This window comes from Lynx canadensis, chromosome D4 (assembly GCF_007474595.2).
Source record: "Lynx canadensis isolate LIC74 chromosome D4, mLynCan4.pri.v2, whole genome shotgun sequence".
Taxonomy (NCBI): Eukaryota; Metazoa; Chordata; class Mammalia; order Carnivora; family Felidae; genus Lynx; species Lynx canadensis.
This window is the reverse complement of record NC_044315.2, coordinates 24,615,270-24,634,272: the sequence shown is the minus strand read 5'-3', so window position 1 is coordinate 24,634,272 and position 19,003 is coordinate 24,615,270. Positions and strand designations below refer to the sequence as shown.

The 19,003-nt window shown below is 46.6% G+C and overlaps 2 protein-coding genes across 17 annotated transcripts in view; one reads left to right on the top strand and one right to left on the bottom strand.

The window, feature by feature from the left end:
• Nucleotides 1-19,003, top strand: part of UBQLN1 (ubiquilin 1) — an 84,654-nt gene that overhangs the window by 54,593 nt on the left and 11,058 nt on the right. The window lies entirely within an intron of this gene.
• On the bottom strand, nucleotides 310-15,136 carry IDNK (IDNK gluconokinase). Of its 16 annotated transcripts, none has more exons than XM_030294391.1 (6): nucleotides 14,986-15,108; nucleotides 14,096-14,439; nucleotides 9,352-9,382; nucleotides 8,822-8,908; nucleotides 4,114-4,157; nucleotides 310-2,249 (listed from the first exon to the last, which is right to left on the bottom strand). In XM_030294391.1, exons 4-6 carry the CDS (start codon nucleotides 8,855-8,857, stop codon nucleotides 1,904-1,906), a joined length of 426 nt encoding a protein of 141 aa, XP_030150251.1. In that variant the 5' UTR covers nucleotides 8,858-8,908; nucleotides 9,352-9,382; nucleotides 14,096-14,439; nucleotides 14,986-15,108; the 3' UTR covers nucleotides 310-1,903. The 16 variants fall into 16 exon arrangements, with proteins under 16 accessions (XP_030150251.1, XP_030150256.1, XP_030150247.1 ...); XM_030294396.1 differs by having other exon boundaries at nucleotides 8,822-8,904; XM_030294387.1 differs by lacking the exon at nucleotides 14,096-14,439 and having other exon boundaries at nucleotides 14,986-15,136.

Here is a 19,003-nt window from a genome sequence, read left to right as displayed (position 1 = left end):
GATTTGAGCAGTGGTTGGTTCCCATCCCCACCAGATTCAGTGCTCCTTTTAATTTTTGAACAACTATTTTCTAATCCCCCCCCCCCCCTTACCACTTTGAAGTGAAACTGATTGGTAGTAGAACTTACCCAGCAAATAGTAAATACGATGCCTTAACTCTAAATGAGAAAAAGGGAAAGTAACTTGTAATCAGTTAATGAGTTTCAGTGTGTAACACTTGGACACAGTTACACTAGACCAACACAGTGGAGCAGCTGGATGCTTGTGCCTGTAGGTGGATCACTGTGAATGAAGCATTACAAACACAGATTGATGTAGGTGTGTTATATTCATGACAGAAAAACCCACCATGATTTTCTGAAAGGACGACTCTAAGTAAAATTAAAACTAAAAAGGAATACAATTGTTCCTTTATGGCGTTCTTGGAAATTTCAGGGTATGTTACAGCTGCGAAAGTATTTTTATTTATAGATTCTGTGCCTCTGTAATTATAAACAGGCTTTTCAAGGTCCTCTGTGACTGTCCAGCAGGATATTTGAAAATCTATTCTTTTTGTGAGCAACTGCCTTCACTGAGAACTCTAGCCGGTGCCAGAGGAGACGAGATGCCCTGTCTTTCCACCCCCACGTAAGCTACCTGAGAGCCAGAGCTTTGCATCCTCAAACCCTGCAGAGTGCCCATCCCAGTACCCAGTGTGGGCTCACTGAGTACAGTGGACTGAGTCTTTCCTCTGTGACTAGGGGTGACTCTCAGCCAGCCTGAGCATGTTGACTGGCCGACTTGAAGGACCCTGAATAATGAGGACTGAAGTCAGGCAGGAGATGCCTCTCAGATATCCAGGCAGAGAGGAAGATCTGAGGTTTCACATGTTCCTTAAGCAAAGTCTGCCTACCCAGGAGGGCCCTTTCAGTCTCCTGGCATGCCAAGCACATATTCTACTTGTAGTTCCCAAGACAGACTGCATGCCCTTGTGAAAAAAACTAGATAACTGGTTCCAAAACTCACTTTCTGGCCAGAGCTGATCAGTGGCCCATAGAGTAGCTGGATCCTGTGGCCTCGGTCAGGATAGAGGGATAAGGGAGCCTCTTTCTGGAGTCTCTGGGGGACAGGCTGAAACTCAGCCTGTGCTGGCCAGATTGCAGCTGCCCTCCCCGGGGCCCAGAATGCACCCTGCACAGCCTCACCTAGCTCAGCTGCTCCTGACACATTCCTGACCTTCGGGAAGGTTCATTTCATCTCTTGGCCACAGCAGCTCTGGTGTTCCTTCCTCACCCTAGAGTCCACTGCTGATGGTTTTTGCAGTGGAAAAGCAGGTGGCTGACACCAGCCTGGTCTCATGGTGTCTCCATAAAATGAATGGGGACAGTTGGGGCACTGAGTTCCATGCTTCATCCATCGAAGTTCCACCTTTGCAACTTTTTATATCCATGAAGCTTATGTGCTTTTTATTTATCTTGGGAGAGAGGATTAGCAGATGGTCTGATGTGACTTGATGGTGAGCGGTCAATATTGTACATTTCTACTCCTGGGACCAATTTCCAGGGGATGCCAAGGATAGCCAAGTTTCATTTATTTGTCCAAATATAGGCATGATCAAGAATGTTCTAAATAAGGTCGTGATTTACAGCATTGATTATAGAATTCCCTCTGATCATATTTGAATTTCTGTGAAGCTTTACTTTCAAAGTTCCCTCCTGTCTCCTCCCAGTGTGTCAGAGCACAATGACAAGAGTACCACAGATTCTTCAAATCATACCCAAACACACATATCTCAGTACACTATGGTTTGTTCACCTTAAGAATTTAGAATACAGTGTTGACAAAGATACTAGAACATAGTTTGAGTTGGGATAGAAATTTCTGCCTGATTGTTCCAGACCACTGATCTGAAACAGTTTTCATGTTATCTTAGAGTTCCCATAATTGTAGCAATTATCTCTGAAAGATTTTTGTCCACATTGATTTGGATGAAATTTTCTGGATCTGATGGGGGCTCCAGAGTATCAAACTGGGACTGCAGTAACTCAGGGGGCATAAAATGTCCTTTTCTTTTGAGTAAGCGTCCAGAGATGACCTCAAACGACCCACTCAGATAGACCACGAGGAGCTTCACCTCAGCTGGCTGTTTGTCCTTCCTCATCTGCTCACACTTCAGAGGTCCACCATCTTTTCCTCGTATTAAGATGTCTCTGTACACTTTCTTCAGAGCTGAACAGGCTAGAACCACATGCTGTCCGGAGGCTACATCTCTGTTAAAAAGTTGGGGGGGGGGGGTAACTAAAGAATAAGGTCATTTAAAATAATTGGTGTCAATTCCAGGTTAAGGACTCCAGTCCTAACTTCTCTGGCCAGCGGGAAGCATTACAAAATGGTGGTCAAGTATCAGGCAGTCCTGGCTTTGAGGTAAAGATCTTCCACTAGTGAACTGAGCCATCCTGGGCAGTTTACCTCCCTGAGCATCAGTTCATCGTCTGTTAGATGGGACTACTTAGAGTACCTGTCCATAGAAGTGTGGGGAGGAAAAGTTTATCAAGGTGCCCAGTACACAGAAGTGCTTGGTAGGTGTCAGTGTAGGATGTGGCTCAGCCACAGCATGTGGACATGGTGGCTGCCGGTGGGTATCGGTACCACACACACCTCGGTTCTCCACAGGTGTTCACAGTGACTTGAAGTTCACAGCTGGCTCCTCCCCATCCCTGCTCTACAATATGCTGGAAGAGTCTGGTAAAGTTACCAGTACAGAGCTGGAGAAAGGAGAAAAGGGAGTATCAGACTGTATGTGGTCAAGGTGAGCAGGATATGAGAAGCTTCCAGGGATGTGCTAAGAAAAAAATCTGAGCCAGAAATAGAGGCAGAGTGACAAGCACCAAAGTGGGAAAGCCGGCGTGCTCGGAGACTGCACAAGTAAGTGAGCCCCATGTCCACCCAGCTGCAGTGTGCCCCTGTCCGTGGTCAGGAGAGGCAGTCATTTTGGGGCTGGGAAGGGACTCAAGTAGAGGTGAAGGGTAAACCCTGGCTTGGGCACTTAGAATGTTTGCTTCCCAACTGAGAATTCTGAAGAGGTCTGCTTTCGCTCTATGGCCAGTGACACTTGAGACCCAGTGGATGGAGTGTATCATCAGCAACGAACTTATATGAACTCCTATCTGAGCCTTCTGGCTCTTCCCACCCACAAGCCGTGGGTAGGAGCTTGTCTTTTCTGGGTCTGGATATCTGATCTCTGCTCTCCTGAGGATCTTCCATTTCTGTGTACATCACAGGTCAGTGTATTCGATCTCTGACGAGTCTATTTATGTTATAGAGACCCAAGTGGTGGGAGTTCTCAAACTCTGAATCCCTAAACTCCTAAACTCTAATAAGCCCATGCAAGACAGGGTTTGCCAGCTATGTCAGTGCGGTGTGAAAAAGTAAACTGAATTTTTCATCTTAAGTATATTCTAATTGCATATGGTGCAGATGATTTAGGTTTGTAAAATAGGAAATTTCGTCCTCATTTTAGAAAGCAAGATTTATAAGCCATTCCCTGCCTTTTCTTTCTCCTCTACATCCCAACCAGGATTCCCAGGGGCCAGGTCCACGGATGAGTGGAGGGGACCTCGTTTGCTGTGAAGCATGATATAGAGCAGGACGATTTAGGCCTCCAATCCTGGTGACCAATTATCTGTTGACTTACAAATGACCCTAGGTTTTCCCTGCTTGGCCACAGCTTGAAATGGTGGTGATGTGGCTGTAACAGTGGTAGCACTGCTTACCCCCTTGTGAGCACTTCCTGCATTTTTAGAGACTGTTCTAAGTGCCACCCATGCCTCATCTCAATTCTCACAATAATCTGTGAGTAGGAACTATATTTATCCCCATTTTCAAATGAAGAAATGGCTTTATGGAAGCCAAGTGGCTGCCAAGATTCCCAGATAATTGTGGAACTGTCTAGAAGCTGTCTCTAGAACCCAACTAAATTATATGTCTCTGGTTGATTAAAATCATTGTTGGTTACTTGACAGAAGTGCACTCCATTACTGGGATCCTTTATCATCAGTCAGTAGTCATTTCAAGAGTGTATTTTCCCCCCTCTACCTTCTGATGAGTTTTCTTTAAGGCCTGATGCTCTCTTACCTTAGTAAGATGTCATGTAAGTTGCAGAGCCATGGAATCCTGTCCTGAAATTAAAGCAGACACAAAGTGACTTTTCCAGGTACTGTTTATTTGTACAGAAACATAGTTAATGGTGATCATCAGTGTTAAAGTCCAGAGAGAACTTAGTGGTGTTGAGAAGTAAGCCACATGCAAGGCTGTGGTGTGGGGTCAAGTCACTGGGTGGTTCCACACAGCAACATTATGATGGGATTAGTGCTCATTGAAGAAGAGACTAGGGAGCTAATGTGTACTCTCTCTCTTCTGTGCCACAACCCCTCATACCCCCCTGCACCTGCAAGCCAGGAAGAGGGCCCTCACCAAGAGCCTGACCATGCCAGCATCTTGATCTTGGACTTCCAGCCTCCAGAACTGTGGGAACTAAATGTCTTTTGTTTAAGACTCCAGTTGGTGGTATTTTGTTACAGTGGTCCCAGCTGACCAAAACTCATCTGAAAAACCATCTGGGCCCGGGGCCTTTTTTTTGAGAGGAGATCTCTGATTACAGATTCAACTTTTTTAATGAGCATTGTGTTATATTCAGGTTTTCTATTCTTTCTTTTTGAGAGAGAGCACACATGTACACATGACTGGGGGAGGGGAGGAGAGAGAGAGAATCTTAAGCAGGCTCAGTGCTCCCTCAGTACAGAGCCCAGTGTGGGGCTTGATCTCAAGACCTTGAGATCATGACCTGAGTCAAAATCAAGAGTCAGATGCTTAACCGAATGAGCCACCCAAGGCACCCCAGGTTTTCTATTCTTGATTCAGTTTTGGTATTTGAAATGGCAGGAAGAGACTACACATATAATTAGATCTCTGGACCCTCCTGATTTTTTTTCTTTTTCTTTTTCTTTTTCTTTCTCTCTTTTTTTTTTTTTTTTTTTTTTTGAGAGGGTGCCTGTGCAAGAGCGAGGGAGGGGCAGAGGGAAAGGAGAGAAAGAGAGACTCCCAAACAGGCTCTGCACTCAGCGTGGAGCCCAACGCAGCACTCAGTCTCACAACCGTGAGATCATGACCTGAGCTGAAATCAAGAGTTGGATGTTCAACTGACTGAGCCACCCAGGTGCCCCAGGACCCTCTTGATACTTAAGCCAAATGCAGCATCAGTAAGATCATGTTTCCATTTGGGAAGAAAAAGAATAGTCTCTGCCACCAGATCACTGCCCTTCAAGCCCATTTTCCCACAGTAATTTATATTTTTCTATGAAACAGTCTAATTTTATCTAAGCCTTCAAATTTACTAACATCAGTTTGTTCACAGCCCTCTTTTCATCCCTACTCTTTTAAAAAATATATTTATTTTGAGGGAGAGAGAGTGAGCATGATGCGGGGAGTCAGGGGGACAGAGAGAGAGGGAGAGAGAGAATCCCAAGCAGTTCCGTGCTGTCAGTATGGCTCCTGACTCAGGGCTTTATCCCACGAACCATGAGATCATGACCTCTGCCAAAATCTGCCAAAATCAAGAGTCAGATGCTGAACCTGCAGAGCCACCGAGGTGCCCCCCAAATTTCTATACAGGGCAAATATTACATTTATAATCAGGAAATTTTTTCTCAAAAAAACCCTCGTTTGGGGCACGTCTTCGTTTCGGCTCAGGTCATAATCTCACGGTTGTGAGGTCAAGCCCTATGTTGCACTCAGCGCTGGGTGTGAAGCCTGTTTGGGATTCTCTCTCCCTCGCCCTATGCCCCTACCCCTCTCGCGCTCGCTCTCTCTCTTTCTCAAGGGAAAAAAAAAATTCCTCCTTCAACAGACTTTGAAGTCTTAAGTGTCGCTGTGGGCTGCCAGGACAGCACGGGCCTGGCACATAGAGAAGACTGAGAGCTTGCAAATACTTCACCATCACTCTCCTACTAACATCCTATCACAGCCTGGGTGGCATATCTCTCTCTAGACCAGCACTGTCCACGAGAGCTTTCTGTCATGATCGAAGTGTTCTCTGTGCTGTCTGGGTGGTAGGCACTGGCCACATGTGGCTATTGAACACTTGAAATGTGGCAGTGTAACCCAAGAACTGGAGTTCACATTTTATTTCGTATTAATTTACATCTAAATAGCCTTATGGAGCCCTTGGAATATTTGACTCAGGTTCTTTCAACTCAAACCTCAGCCCTCCAAGCACAAAACCAAGCCTTCCTGAGACTCTTCCCCAGACGAACCTGAACCTCTGCCCCGACTTTCCACTTGATCCTCATCTCGGTATCTCAGGGGCGGGGCTGGTTGCTAGGTGACCAGGAGGGGCCACTGGTGCCAGCCCAGCTCTGACCTACACCTTCATTCTTGGCTGGGCTGTTGTTAAAAATGTAAACCATCTGCTGTTCTAGCTCTTTCTCTCCCTGACAGAAAGTCTAAAGTCTGGCCAACTTGTATGGTTTCTTCTCAATATATTTAGCAAGTCATTATGTTTCGTCCAGGAACTCATAACCTTTTCTTCTGTACAATAAACTCTTCTGAATGCTACTCCCTCCCCCCACCCACACTGCCCACCTAAAAGCCTCGCTTGTGGACGAGAGAGAGGCTCTTTAAGTGCCATTTTAGAATCCATCCATTTGGGTTGTTTTACTTCGTTCTTTAGCTTAACTTTTACTTGCACTCACCAAGGAGAAAAATAATGCTGGCGCAGTCCCATTTTACACACTGTAGAAATGGTCTGTGTTATACCTACAAGACTGTGTAGATAGATTAGCAACAATAAGTAAGTGATAACTTACTGAATGCTTTGTGTACTTCACTGTGACTATTTTTTTTTAGTATTACCTCATTTAATCCTCCCAAGAACCCAATGAAATGGGTCCTGTTTACCATCCCTACTTCACAGGAGGAAAATGAGGCACAGAGAGACTGAGCCACTTGCAAAGGCCACACAAGCTGAGTGGTGGAGACAGGTCATCTGCACTGTGTCCATCATCTCTAGTGTCATGCCACTATTATGCTTCCATTGTGACTCTGAATCTCTTTTATGGTTCCCTCCTCCTGTCTTCTCAAGTCAAATGTTGCAAATCTCATTAAAATTTTTTTTTAAATATTTATTTATTTTTGGGAGACAGAGTGCAAGCAGGGGAGGGGCAGAGAGAGAGAGGGAGACACAGAACCTGAAACAGGCTCCAGGCTCCAAGATGTCAGCACAGAGCCTGACACAGGGCTCGAACCCACGAAGTGTGGCATCATGACCTGGGCTAAGTCGGATGCTCAACCGACTGAGCCACCCAGGCGCCCCGCAAGTTTCACTTTGATGGTTCCAAGTTTGAATCTTTGCCAACTCAAGCCACACTCCCTGAAACAGAGAGTGTCCCGCAAGGCGGGACAAAGGGCAGACAGTGAGATAGTGGCAGCATGGCTGGGGCCAAGGTCACTGAAAGTGAAAATGTCGGTGTCGGTCTTTGGCCAGTTCCACTCTGTTCCCGCCCTTTGGACACACCTGCCCTGTGAGCCTGGCGGGGGGCCCTGCTCTCAGCTGCTGAGGGGACCTGGCCCTCACATCTCACCTGGGCTACAGCTGGTTATACCAGTGAGTCCACAGTTAGTACGTCTGCTTTGAGAGGGACCCTTAGGAAGTGGTCTCGTGACAGTGCATAAAGGAATGAGGTTACTATTCATTCATTCCTTCTCTCCTTCGTTTGTTCACTTACAACTGTGCCACAAGTATTTTCTGACATTTACTGTGTGTCTGGCCTTGGGGGTTTATAATGGTTAACAGGCCACAGTCCTTGCCCTTTCAGAAGGAAAATCTAGTCGTAGAGAGAAATATTAATCAAGTTCTCACACCATCAAATGCCAAGTTGCAAATGGGACCAGGGCAGTGGGGGCTGTGGTGTTGCAAGAGTTTGTATTACAGGAGGTCTGCCCTTAGTAGGTCCAGGAGAGCTTCCCTGAAGAGGTGGCATGGGAGCGGAGCTGTGAATATGAGCAGGGTTAACAGAAGAGGGGACAGCAGTGCATTCCAGACAGTGGGAACCTCAGATACAAGGGCCCTGCGGGGAAGAGCGTAGCAGTAGAAGTGACTGAAAGGGGCCAGGGTTGGGGCGCCTGGCTGGCTCAGGTGGTTTCAGCTCAGGTCATGATCTCCCGGGTTTGTGAGTTCAAGCCCCACCTCGGGCTCTGAGCTGAGCAAGGAGCCTGCTTGAGTTTCTATCTCCCTCTCTCTCTGCTCCTCTCCCCCACTCATGCTCTCTCTCAAAAGAAAGAAATAAACATTAAAAAAAAAGAAGAAAGGGGCCAAGGTGGCTCTGGTGGAGAGAGGGAGGGTGGGCACACTCCCACAGGAGTGGGGCATAGTGAGGCCTTTAGGTTTTGGCCCTGAGATGGGTGGGAAACTTCCAAAGGGCTGGATTTGGATCTGTAGTGATCACTCTGGCTTTAGGGTAGATAAGAGTCTGGTGACGGTGACCCTGGGGAGAGAGGATGAAGGCACAGGTCTGGGGCACAGGAGGGCCTCTGCCCTCTCAGGAATGTAATCTGCAGATTAAAAGCCTGCAACAAAGTGTCCTGGCAGGGTGGTATCGTCCTGACTCTGCGTTCAGAGAGAAGTTCAGGGCCAAAGCTGACACATGCAGGACCCCCGTGTGCCTGGCTTTGGAGCACTGTGCACGGGTCCCCTCGTGCAGGAACTCTCCCACGCCAGGTGCTGCGAGATCTCCACCCCTGGCCCCTGGCCGGAGCATCTGTGTTGGAAACAGATGGCAAACATTACCTGGTCATTCAGTGGGATCCCTTTTTCCATCTTCATTCGATTTTCCTCCGGGTGATAGTCATCTGCATCGTAGAATTTCCAACCTAACTTTAAGAACAAAGTGAAACAGTGTGTGTGGCAGGCAGTGTGGCCCACGTGACAACCATCACTAATACCGCCCGGCAGGTGTGGAAATGAGCCTGCACCCTTTTCCTCACCAGCAGCCCAAGGACCACCCTCCCCCCCCCCACCCCCCGCCCCGCCGGCCTCCCCTCCACCTGCTGCTCCCCACCCCTGGGGTGGGGGGAGGGAAGAAGCAGGGAGGCCCTGATGCCACGTCACTATCCCAGCTCCCAGGGCTGCTGCTCCTTTCATTCATCACTATTGGTGATCACCATAGAGAAAAACAAAATTGCTCCATTGGGTTTCACAAGCCACGCCCATGGTTTGTTTGACAAACCCCAACAGGCCAGAAGAAAGGGCGCGTAAGGGAGAGAAGCAAAGAGACAGCACAACGGGGCTGGAAATTGGGAGGCATCAGAACAGGTTACCTCGGATGCCAACAGGGAGCCCACGGTAGATCTGTGGAGAGGACACAGAGGTTCAGGTGACTGCCCTTCCCAACCCGCATGTGCCTCCCACCATGCAGGGGTGCCCTGGGACACAGGCGGCTGCCCCGCTGTGTTGAAACCCACTAACTTTATGATACTGAAGCAGTGACAGTAATGTTCTTGACCCTGGAGTCTAGAGCATGACATTAGTTTCCTCCAGGAATTTAAATGACGTAATTGGGGCACTGGGGTGGCTCAGTCAGTTAAACATCTGGCTCTTGACTTTGGCTCAGGTCATGATCTCATGGTTCATGAGTTCAAGTCCCACATTGGGATCCATGCAGACAGTACAGAACCTGCTTGGGATTCTCTTCCCCTCCCCGCTTGTGCTCTCTTTCTCTCTCAACATAGATAAATAAACTTAAAAAAATATTGGGGGGGGGGGGTTGGCGCCTGGGTGGCTCAGTTGATTATGCATCCAACTTTGGCTCAGGTCATGATCTCATGGTTTGTGAGTTCGAGCCCCGCGTTGGGCTCTGTGCTGACAACTCAGAGCCTGGACCCTGCTTCTGATTCTGTGTCTCCCTTTTTCTCTGCCCCTCCCCTGCTTGTGCTCTGTCTCTCTCTCTCTCTCAAAACTAAATAAACATAAAAAAACACCCGTTTTTTAAAATTGGGGTGCCTGGGTGGCTCAGTCCATTGAGCGTCTGACTTTGGCTCAGGTCACCATCTCACAGTTCGTGAGTTTGGGCCCCACTGATAGCTCAGAGCCTGGATCCTGCTTTGGGTTCTGTCTTCCCCTCTCTCTGCCCCTCCCCTGTTCACACTCTGTCTCTGTCTCTCAAAAATGAATAAACGTTAAACTAAAAAAAAACTTTAAATGACATAATTACTGATTACCACTAATTTTCTTTTCCAAAAAGCAATACAGTAAAACCTTGGGTTATGAGTAAATTGCTCTGCGAGTGTTCCGCAAGACGAGCAAACATTTCTAATAAATTTTAACTTGATAAACCTGCGATGTCTTGTGCAATCCTAGTAGTACATGATGCTAAATATCACATGATCACAACTGAACCAATTGTTCTAGAAATTTGCTTTGATATACAAGTGCTTTGGATTATAAGCATGTTTCTGGAATGAATTATGCTCACAACCAAGGTTTTACTGTATATAAGATCTCATTAAACTGAAGTTCTTTCTGAAGCTTTTTGGTCCCTGTTCTATAGATAATTATATTTTGAGAAAAAGTACTGAATAAAGATAAGATTCTACTGAGGATATTGGAAGGAGGGGTCTGACGGGGGATGGGTGTGGGGCAGGGTTTCAACCTCCCAGGACAAGGTTCAAGGAGCTCGTAAAAGCATTAACACCTTGTCTGGGGGTTAACAGAGACACACTCTTAAAATTTGGGATGAGAATCACCAGTACTCATTCAACCCTGGAGGGAAATGTCCTCTGTGCAGCGCATCTGAATAGGCCCCGCTAGAACCCTACCAGGCAGCACTCTTGGTGAGAACGGCTTGGGTCTCAGCACCTAATGTCTGGCTACCATCTCCCTCTGGCCACTAAATAGCCATGTGCTTCTGTGCAAGTTGGCCTCCAAACCCTTTTCATCACCTGCAAAACAGGGGAACTGAGCTACGTTTATCCACTCACTACTCATTTCACTCAGCCAGTGCTTACTGAGCACCTACTAGTCCCCAGGATATGGTTGGCGCACTGCCATGTGCTCCCAGCCACCCTGAGGCTTGTGGTCTAGCGCCCTGGGGTCAGGGTGCAGGCTGGCAGACAGTTCATGATAACTCAAGTCCCTTCTTGCCCTCAATTTCTAATCCGCTGCCCAAATGCCAGTCATTGTAGGACCACCTTCAGAATTTTGATTTTATCCTCCTACTGTGTCCTCATGCCCTCCCTCCGAAGTTTTGCATCCCTTCTCTACAGTTATTTACTTGGTTTGTTTAAAGTTTTGTTTATTTAAGTAATCTCCACAACACAACATGGGGCTTCAACTCATGACCCTAGGGTCAAGAGTTGTATGCTCTTTGGACTGAACAAGCCAGGTGCCCCTACTTGATGTTTTTTTTTTTTTTTATTGCTTCATTTTTTTAAAGTTAAGTGAATGTGTTAAAGAAGGAAACTTTTTTCCTTCCTACCAGAAGCCATCATTACTTGCCTTAAATGGAAGGTAACCAAAAAGATGTATACAATTAAAATAAGACCCTGCTCACATTCTAGCTGGATTCCAGGGTTCTGTCTCTCTTTTGTTACGAAGGTATCAGGGAGGTGTTAGAGATACATGTGTGCCCAACTGAGACCTGCTCCCCGATGTAACCAAAGGATTGATGAGGACTGGGACTTGTCCCACTAGGTTCACTGTGCTGAAGCCCGCACAGGGTGACATTGCAGCCTACTGGCGACTAACTCCACAGCCAGAGAAGCCCGAGCTGTGCATAACGGAAGTCACACTTAGGACTAAGATTAGCCAGGAATGAACACGTCAGCCACCACTCACAATTTAAAAGAAGAGCTACTAGATTTGGGTGTAGACTGGTAGGGAGGAGATAGAAGGAAAAGGAAAAGTCTACTGTCTACTGCTCTATCCAAACCTAAACCAGAGAACAGCTGGACTCAAAGTGGTCAGGGACAGGGACTCCCCAGCAGGAATAAGTCACAGTGCTCAGCTCAGAGTGAAGACTCACGGGAGTAAGCATTACAACTCAGGCTAGGACCCAAAGGTCTCCAAGCGAGTTGGTGTACATCAGGATTAAGGAGACTGAAAACAAAACAAAAACCAGTAGGACAGTGGCGGTAGGTGGGGGCACAGATTAAATGCAAAAGATATTCAGAGGGCCTGAGCTCATGTCATCAACAGAAGGAAACCTGGAAAGAAGCAGAGGGTGGCTTCACGAAGGCTGTTAACATATAAACAAAACTGGGGTGCCTGGGTGGCGCAGTCGGTTAAGCGTCCGACTTCAGCCAGGTCACGATCTCGCGGTCCGGGAGTTCAAGCCCCGCATCAGGCTCTGGGCTGATGGCTCAGAGCCTGGAGCTTGTTTCCGATTCTGTGTCTCCCTCTCTCTCTCTGCCCCTCCCCCGTTCATGCTCTGTCTCTCTCTGTCCCAAAAATAAATAAATAAATAAATAAAAACGTTGAAAAAAGAAAAACAAAACAAAACTAACATTGCCGCCTACTCAAATAGTTCCGTTCATTCATTTGTTCATTCATTCATGCATTAGGTCAGCAAATATTTACTAAGCATCTACTACGCGCCAGGCATTGTTCTAGACACATAAGTCAGTAAACAAAAAGGAAAAAACAGATCCCTTACATCCAGATAGGGGAGGGAATGGCAATAAACATAGTAAATAAGTAAAATTATTACTTGACATTACTTTGTTTTAACAATGGCTTAACTGCAATCTTTCTGGCTTGAGACTATTGTTTTCTTGAGCCATTTATTCCCTTGTAAATGTTATAGAGTGTAATTTAAAATTCTGCAAGGCCCTATCAGGGGCTCAGAAAAGTCACCAAAGAACTCAATGTCGCTACATCCATTGATCAACATAATCAATTCTCATCTCGTTTTATTACTTGGTCTATCACCATCAGAGGACTCAGGGTTCAGGCCTTGGCCAGCATCTTTATCTTTACTCACTCCCTTGGTGATCTCAACATCTATGTCTTTAAATATATCTGTGTACCAAGGATCCCTACATTTATTTCTAAAGTTCTTCTCCTGAACTCTGGACTTTATACCCAATCAACCACTTGACAAAGCCACTTGGATGACTGATAGGCAGTTCACCACATCCCACACTGAGCTCCTGATAAATTTTTCCCTAAACCTGCTCTGCTTACTGCTTCCCCATCAGTCAATAGCAACCCCCTTCCTTCCAATTACGCAAGCCAAAAATCTTGAAGTCATCCTTAACACCTCTCTCCCTCTCTCATACCCCACATCCAGTCCATCAACACATCCTTCTGGTTCTACCTTCAGAATATCTCCAGCATATGATCACTTCTCTTCACCTTCGCTGTTTCTGTGACCTCATCTCCCATCATTCAGATGCAATGGCTTCCCTGGTCGTCCACCAAGAAACCAAGCCTCCTGGGCTTTGTGCTTGCCGTTCTGCCTGCCTATAATGATCTTTCCCTAGCTGTCCATCAGGCTTAGTCTCCCACTTCTTGTGGGTCTTGTGCAAAATACCACTGCCTCAGAGGAGCCTTCCCTCACTGTCCTGCCTGCTGTTCTTTGTTCTACTGTCTATTTTCCCCTGGCCCACTGACCACTGCTGGCATGCTATGTACATGTATTTATTCAGTTACTGTCTGTTTCCCATACTAGAATGTGAACTCTTTGAGGGCAGGGATTTTATCTGTCCTATTCAATATATATCAGTGACACAGAGTCAGGATTGAGCTCTATAAATATTTACTGAATGCATGAATATCATAACCACATAAGTCAGATGGTTCAGCCACCAGCCTCCCAATGTAATCCAAGGCAGAGAGGGGTACATGAATTGCCCAAGCTCACACAACCAGGCAGCTGTGTGATCTCTGGCTCTAGACACCCACTTCGTCACACCACAGAAGCAGTCTTACATTCTTCTTCAAATCATACAACAGCTAAGGACTTTCTGACTCCCTGTTTTATTTTATTTCAAGAACCCCCAAATTAATTTCTCAGGATACCAGGCTAAAAACGCCACAATAATTTTGAAAACTAAACTTTCCTACCTGGAGCAAGAAAGAGTCTTTAATATATACTTGACCACACAAGCAGTTCCTGGTCCAGAAAATTCTAGGAGGGTATTATAAGGCCTTTGAAGCTATGATAATTCACTTGATTAAGATCTGTCTTCTGCTGCCTGGGGCGGAATGCTGCTGTAGCTGCCTTTTCCGGTAAAAAGCAAGGTAGAGTTTGGTCTAATCAGGAAGCCAAAGTCTAGCTCACAGTCCCCACGTTGGCCAGACCGGGCTAGGCAGAGGCTTTGTGGCATCCGGTGTACCTCCTTGCAAACCCTTGGGGGTTTTGTGACGCCTTATTAACACTGACTCCTTCCAGTTTAAGCTGATAAACGCTGATCACAGAACAGAGAAAACAGACCAGGAGGTGAAATTCTCTTCCTAAAATCCAATCACAAAAGTCCAGCACCTCTCAGGAGGGAGCTGCTGCTCCAGATCTGACCAAGATCTGTGGGAGACTGGGACCCTGTGTAGGGAGAGGTTTGTCCCTGTGCTTTGGGCCTTGTTCTGACCGGACGCTCCCAAACTCGGGCACTTGTGACTGCAGGAGCCATTGCGGGTGGCGCCCCAGCAGGTGCCTCTTTACAAAGGGCTTTCGCCAAGAGCCTCTCGATTTATAGGCGGAGAACCCTGGTCTCGGATGTGGTCCCGGGCCGGCACCCGCCCCCCCCCCCCCCCCCCCGGGGGCGGGCAGGTTGGACGGTGGGGAGCGGGAGCAGGTGCCCCGGGCCTCCGCTTCCTCATCGGCAAAGGGAAGCGGGGGTCTCCCGAGAAGCCTGCGTCCCCCGCGGGTCCGGCACGGTGACTCAGGCTCTGGCCTCCGCCGCGCGCGCCGCCTCCTCCAGTGCGCCTCCCGCGCCCCCCGGCCCTCCTGGACCTACTTCCCCGAGCCGCTCACGCCCATCACCAGCAGCGCACCCGGCGCAGCCATGACCCGGATGCCGGCTCCTTCCCGCCGCCTTCCGGGGCCCGTTCGCCCTGCCTCCCCGGCCACTTAGAACCGAGCGGCCCGCGGGCCGGGGAACCCTGGCCCCCGCCCCCGCCGCACGGCTCCGCCTCTCCCACCGCCCGGCTCCGTGCCCCGCCCCCGCCCCCGCCCCCGCCCTCGCCCCCGCCCTCGCCCTCGCCAAGTGGCTCTGCCTTGCCCCGCCCCTCCTCCGCCCCGCCCCGCCCCCGCCGCATGGCTCCGCCTCCTCGAAACAATAAAGCTGACATAGAGCGCGTATCTAATGAGTGTTTCAATAGCCCTGCACTAACTTTGTTTCATTCCTACTTAGCTAGAGTGGGTGTTCCTGGATAGGCGTTGTATAGATAAAGAAATCGAGACTTGGAGAGGAGGCACCTCCTTTTCATGGTTTTGAAGATGTCATATTTTTGAGATGGCAGTATTCCCCAAATTGATCTACCAATTCAGCGCATCTCCATCAAAATCCCAGCTGACTTCTTGCAGAAATTGACAACCTGATCCTAAAATTCATATGGACACTCAAAGGATATAGATAGAAACAATCTTGAAAAGGAAGAACAAAGTTGGAGAATTCACACTTTCCATTTACAAAACATGCTATAGTTATATACTCATAAAAACCAATGTGGTACTGGCATAAGGATACTCATATAGACCAGTGGACTAGATCTGACAGTCTAGGAATAAATCCATATACTCAATGGAAACTGATTTCTAGCAAGGGTGCCAGGACAATGCAATGTGGAAAGAATAGTCTTCTCAACAAATGATGCTGGGACAACTGGATATCCACATGAATAAGAATGAAGTTGAACCCCTACCTCAACCATATACAAAATTTACTCAAAATAGATCAGAGACTTAAATGTAAAAGCTAAAACTCCAAAAGCTGTTTGAAGAAAACATAAGCATAAATCTTCGTGAACTTGGAAGAGGGAATGGTTTCTTAGATCTGGCCCCTAAAACACAAGAAATAAAAGAAAAAAAAAGATAAATTGGACTTCATCAAAATTAAAAGTTTTGTGCTGCAAAGGGCACCATTAGGGAAGTGAAAAGACAACCCACAGAATGACAGAAACTTTTTCCAAGTCACATATCTGATAAGAGGCTTGGATTTAGAAGATATGAAGAAAACTTACAACTTAACAATAAAAAGACAAATAACCCCATTAAAAAGTGGACAAAAGATCTTAATAGACCTTTCTCCGAAAAAGATATATGAATGGAAAATAAACACATGAAAATAAGCTCCACATATTAGCCACGAAGGAAATGCAAATTAAAATGACATTAAGATACCACTTCATGCCCACTAGCATGACTATAATCAAGACTGATGGGGCGCCTGAGTGGCTCAGTGGGTTAAGACTTTGGCTGAGGTCATGATCTCATGGTTCATGAGTTTGAGCCCTGCATCGGGCTCTGCGATGACAGCTCAGAGCCTAGAGCCTGTTTCAGATTCTGCGTCTCCCTCTCTCTCTGCCCCTCCCCTGCTCACGCTCTGTGTGTGTATGTCTTTCTCGGAAATAAATACTAAAAAAAAAAAAAAGAAAAGGACATGCCCAGCAGACAGCCCATCCCTGCTTGACTCTCAGCAGATTTGGCTCTGGGTTTGTGAGAACAGTGAGGGCCAACAGTGTTGGGTCATCTGGAAACAGCTCTCCAGACCAGAAAGCCCCTGCATACATGGCCACTGGCCTCAGAAACAGCCAAAGGAGGCACTTAAGAGGAGCCTGAGAGCATCCTCCTGTTTTTCTGTGGCAACCGTCTCAAACTTTCTGGTCTCTACTCTAATATCAGACCGCCCTCCACCCACAGCCTCCTTCGCTGTCTACGGATGACTGAATTATTTTCCCTATTGTCAGAGACTGAAGAAACCTCTGCTCCCCCCCCCCCCCCCCCACCATTGCATTAAGATGGTGTTGCAACAAAGTATTTGGTCTTAGGGCTCTTTCACTCTTAGAAATTATTATTTTTAAAAAAACAAACAACTTTTTAATGTTTATTTACATTTGACAGAGAGAGAGAGAAAGAGAAAGTGTGTGAGCAGGGGAGGGACAGAGAGAGATGGACACAGAATCCAAAACAGGTTCCAGGCTCTGAGCTGTCAGCACAGAGCCCAGTGTAGGGCTTGAACCCACGAACTGTGAGATCATGACCTGAGCCGAAATCAGATGCTCAACCCACTGAGCCACCCAGGTGCCCCTCACTCTTAGAAATTATTGAGGACCCCAAAGAGCTTTTGTATGTAAGGATGGTATCTATTGATATTAACTGCATTAAAAATTACCACTGAGAAATTTAGAAATATTTATTAATTTGTTTAAAAATGAAAATAATTTGGGGCACCTGCGTGGCTCAGTCGGTTGAGCGTCAGACTTCGGCTCAGGGCATGATCTCACGGTTTGTGAGTTCAAGCCCCACATGGGGCTCACTGCTGTCAGCTCAGAGCCTGCTTCGGGTCCTCTGTCCCCACTTTCTCTGCCTCTCTCCTGCTCACACACACACACACACTCTCAGAAATGAATAAACATTTTTAAAAAATTAAAAAAATGAAAATGAAAATAATAAGCCCATTACATGCTAACATAAATTTTAAGAAAAATATGTTTTCTGAAACTAAAATTATCAATGACAAGGATGACATTATTTTATATTTTTGCAAACCTCTTTCATGTCTGGCTTCACAGATGACTGTTCAATAGAATACCTGCTTCTGTATTCAATCAATATGTTGTTCTTGTTTGAAGTATATGAAGAAAATATGGCCTCACGTGGAAATGCATTAGAAATGGTGGGTGGGGTGGAGGTGGGGCTGTTTTGCAATCTTTTAAGAGAGCTGTCCATATTCTTCTTTAATATATTGAAACTTGATAAGTGGGAGTTTCTTAAAGTCTAGTAGCAATGTGGAATCTGAAACCATACAAATGAGCTTTTTGTATTCTCTTACATTAAAATCCCTTCACCTGTCTTACGCTTTCTTTTTTTTTAATATTTTTTTAACGTTTATTTATTTTTGAGACAGGGAGAGACAGAGCATTAACGGGGGAGGGTCAGAGAGAGAGGGAGACACAGAATCTGAAACAGGCCCCAGGCTCTGAGCTGTCAGCACAGAGCCCGACGCGGGGCTCGAACTCACAGACCAAGAGAGATCAAGACCTGAGTTGAAGTCGGACGCTTAACCAACTGAGCCACCCAGGGGCCCCACCCGTCTTACCCTTTCAATGGATCTTTTACCCATGCAATGGTTTTGTAACATTATGCGCTGATTATTTAGAAAATATTAGTTCACGAATGCAAATTGTCCAGATGTTGACACACTTCACTATAAAATATATTTAAAAATTACCTTTGTAAGATCACCATTGATCTCATTAGAAAAATGTTTGTTTATTTAGAAAAGTCGTTAAGTCTTGGGACGCTCTCAAACTCCCAAGGTACTCCAGGGTTTTGTGAGGCTCACTTTGAGAACTGCTGTTCTAAGAGCTGATTATTAACTACTGATGAGGTGGTTAGCTTCTGTTCTAATTACCTTTTCTAAACAAGGTTGAATTCAAGAATATGGGGTTTGTAATTTTATTTCCACAATTTACTTTGTTAAAGTCCGATGCTACTCTTATCTATATGACCGTGGGAGCCTTACCTGTATCTTTAACATATGATACTATAGCAAGGGCTCAAAATACACATGCTGAATGACCAGCTAGGAGGAAAGAAGGTAGGAACGCTGAAATGAGGAAGGGGGAGTGGGAGGAAGGGGGAAGGGATCCCAGCTCTGATCCCTCACTGACAGGGACAGACATAGACTTCAAGTAAAGCCTGACCCCTAGTGGAACTGGTTTATTGGATGAGCCCGACTGAGAAGGTTGCAAACAAAGCAATTTTATTATTCCTCACCTCGACCCCCTCAAGTCCATTCTGTTAGCTTGTTT

Excerpts from the sequence above, each read along its gene's own strand:
- IDNK (XM_030294386.1), bottom strand. The coding sequence starts at position 9,558 with ATGTCATGCTCTAGACTCCAGGGTCAAGAACATTACTGTCACTGCTTC. Across the intron at positions 8,909-9,351 it reads GCTCCCTGTTGGCATCCGAG|TTAGGTTGGAAATTCTACGA; the intron begins GTAACCTGTTCT and ends TTGTTCTTAAAG. Across the intron at positions 4,158-8,821 it reads GGATCCCACTGAATGACCAG|GACAGGATTCCATGGCTCTG; the intron begins GTAATGTTTGCC and ends CTTTAATTTCAG.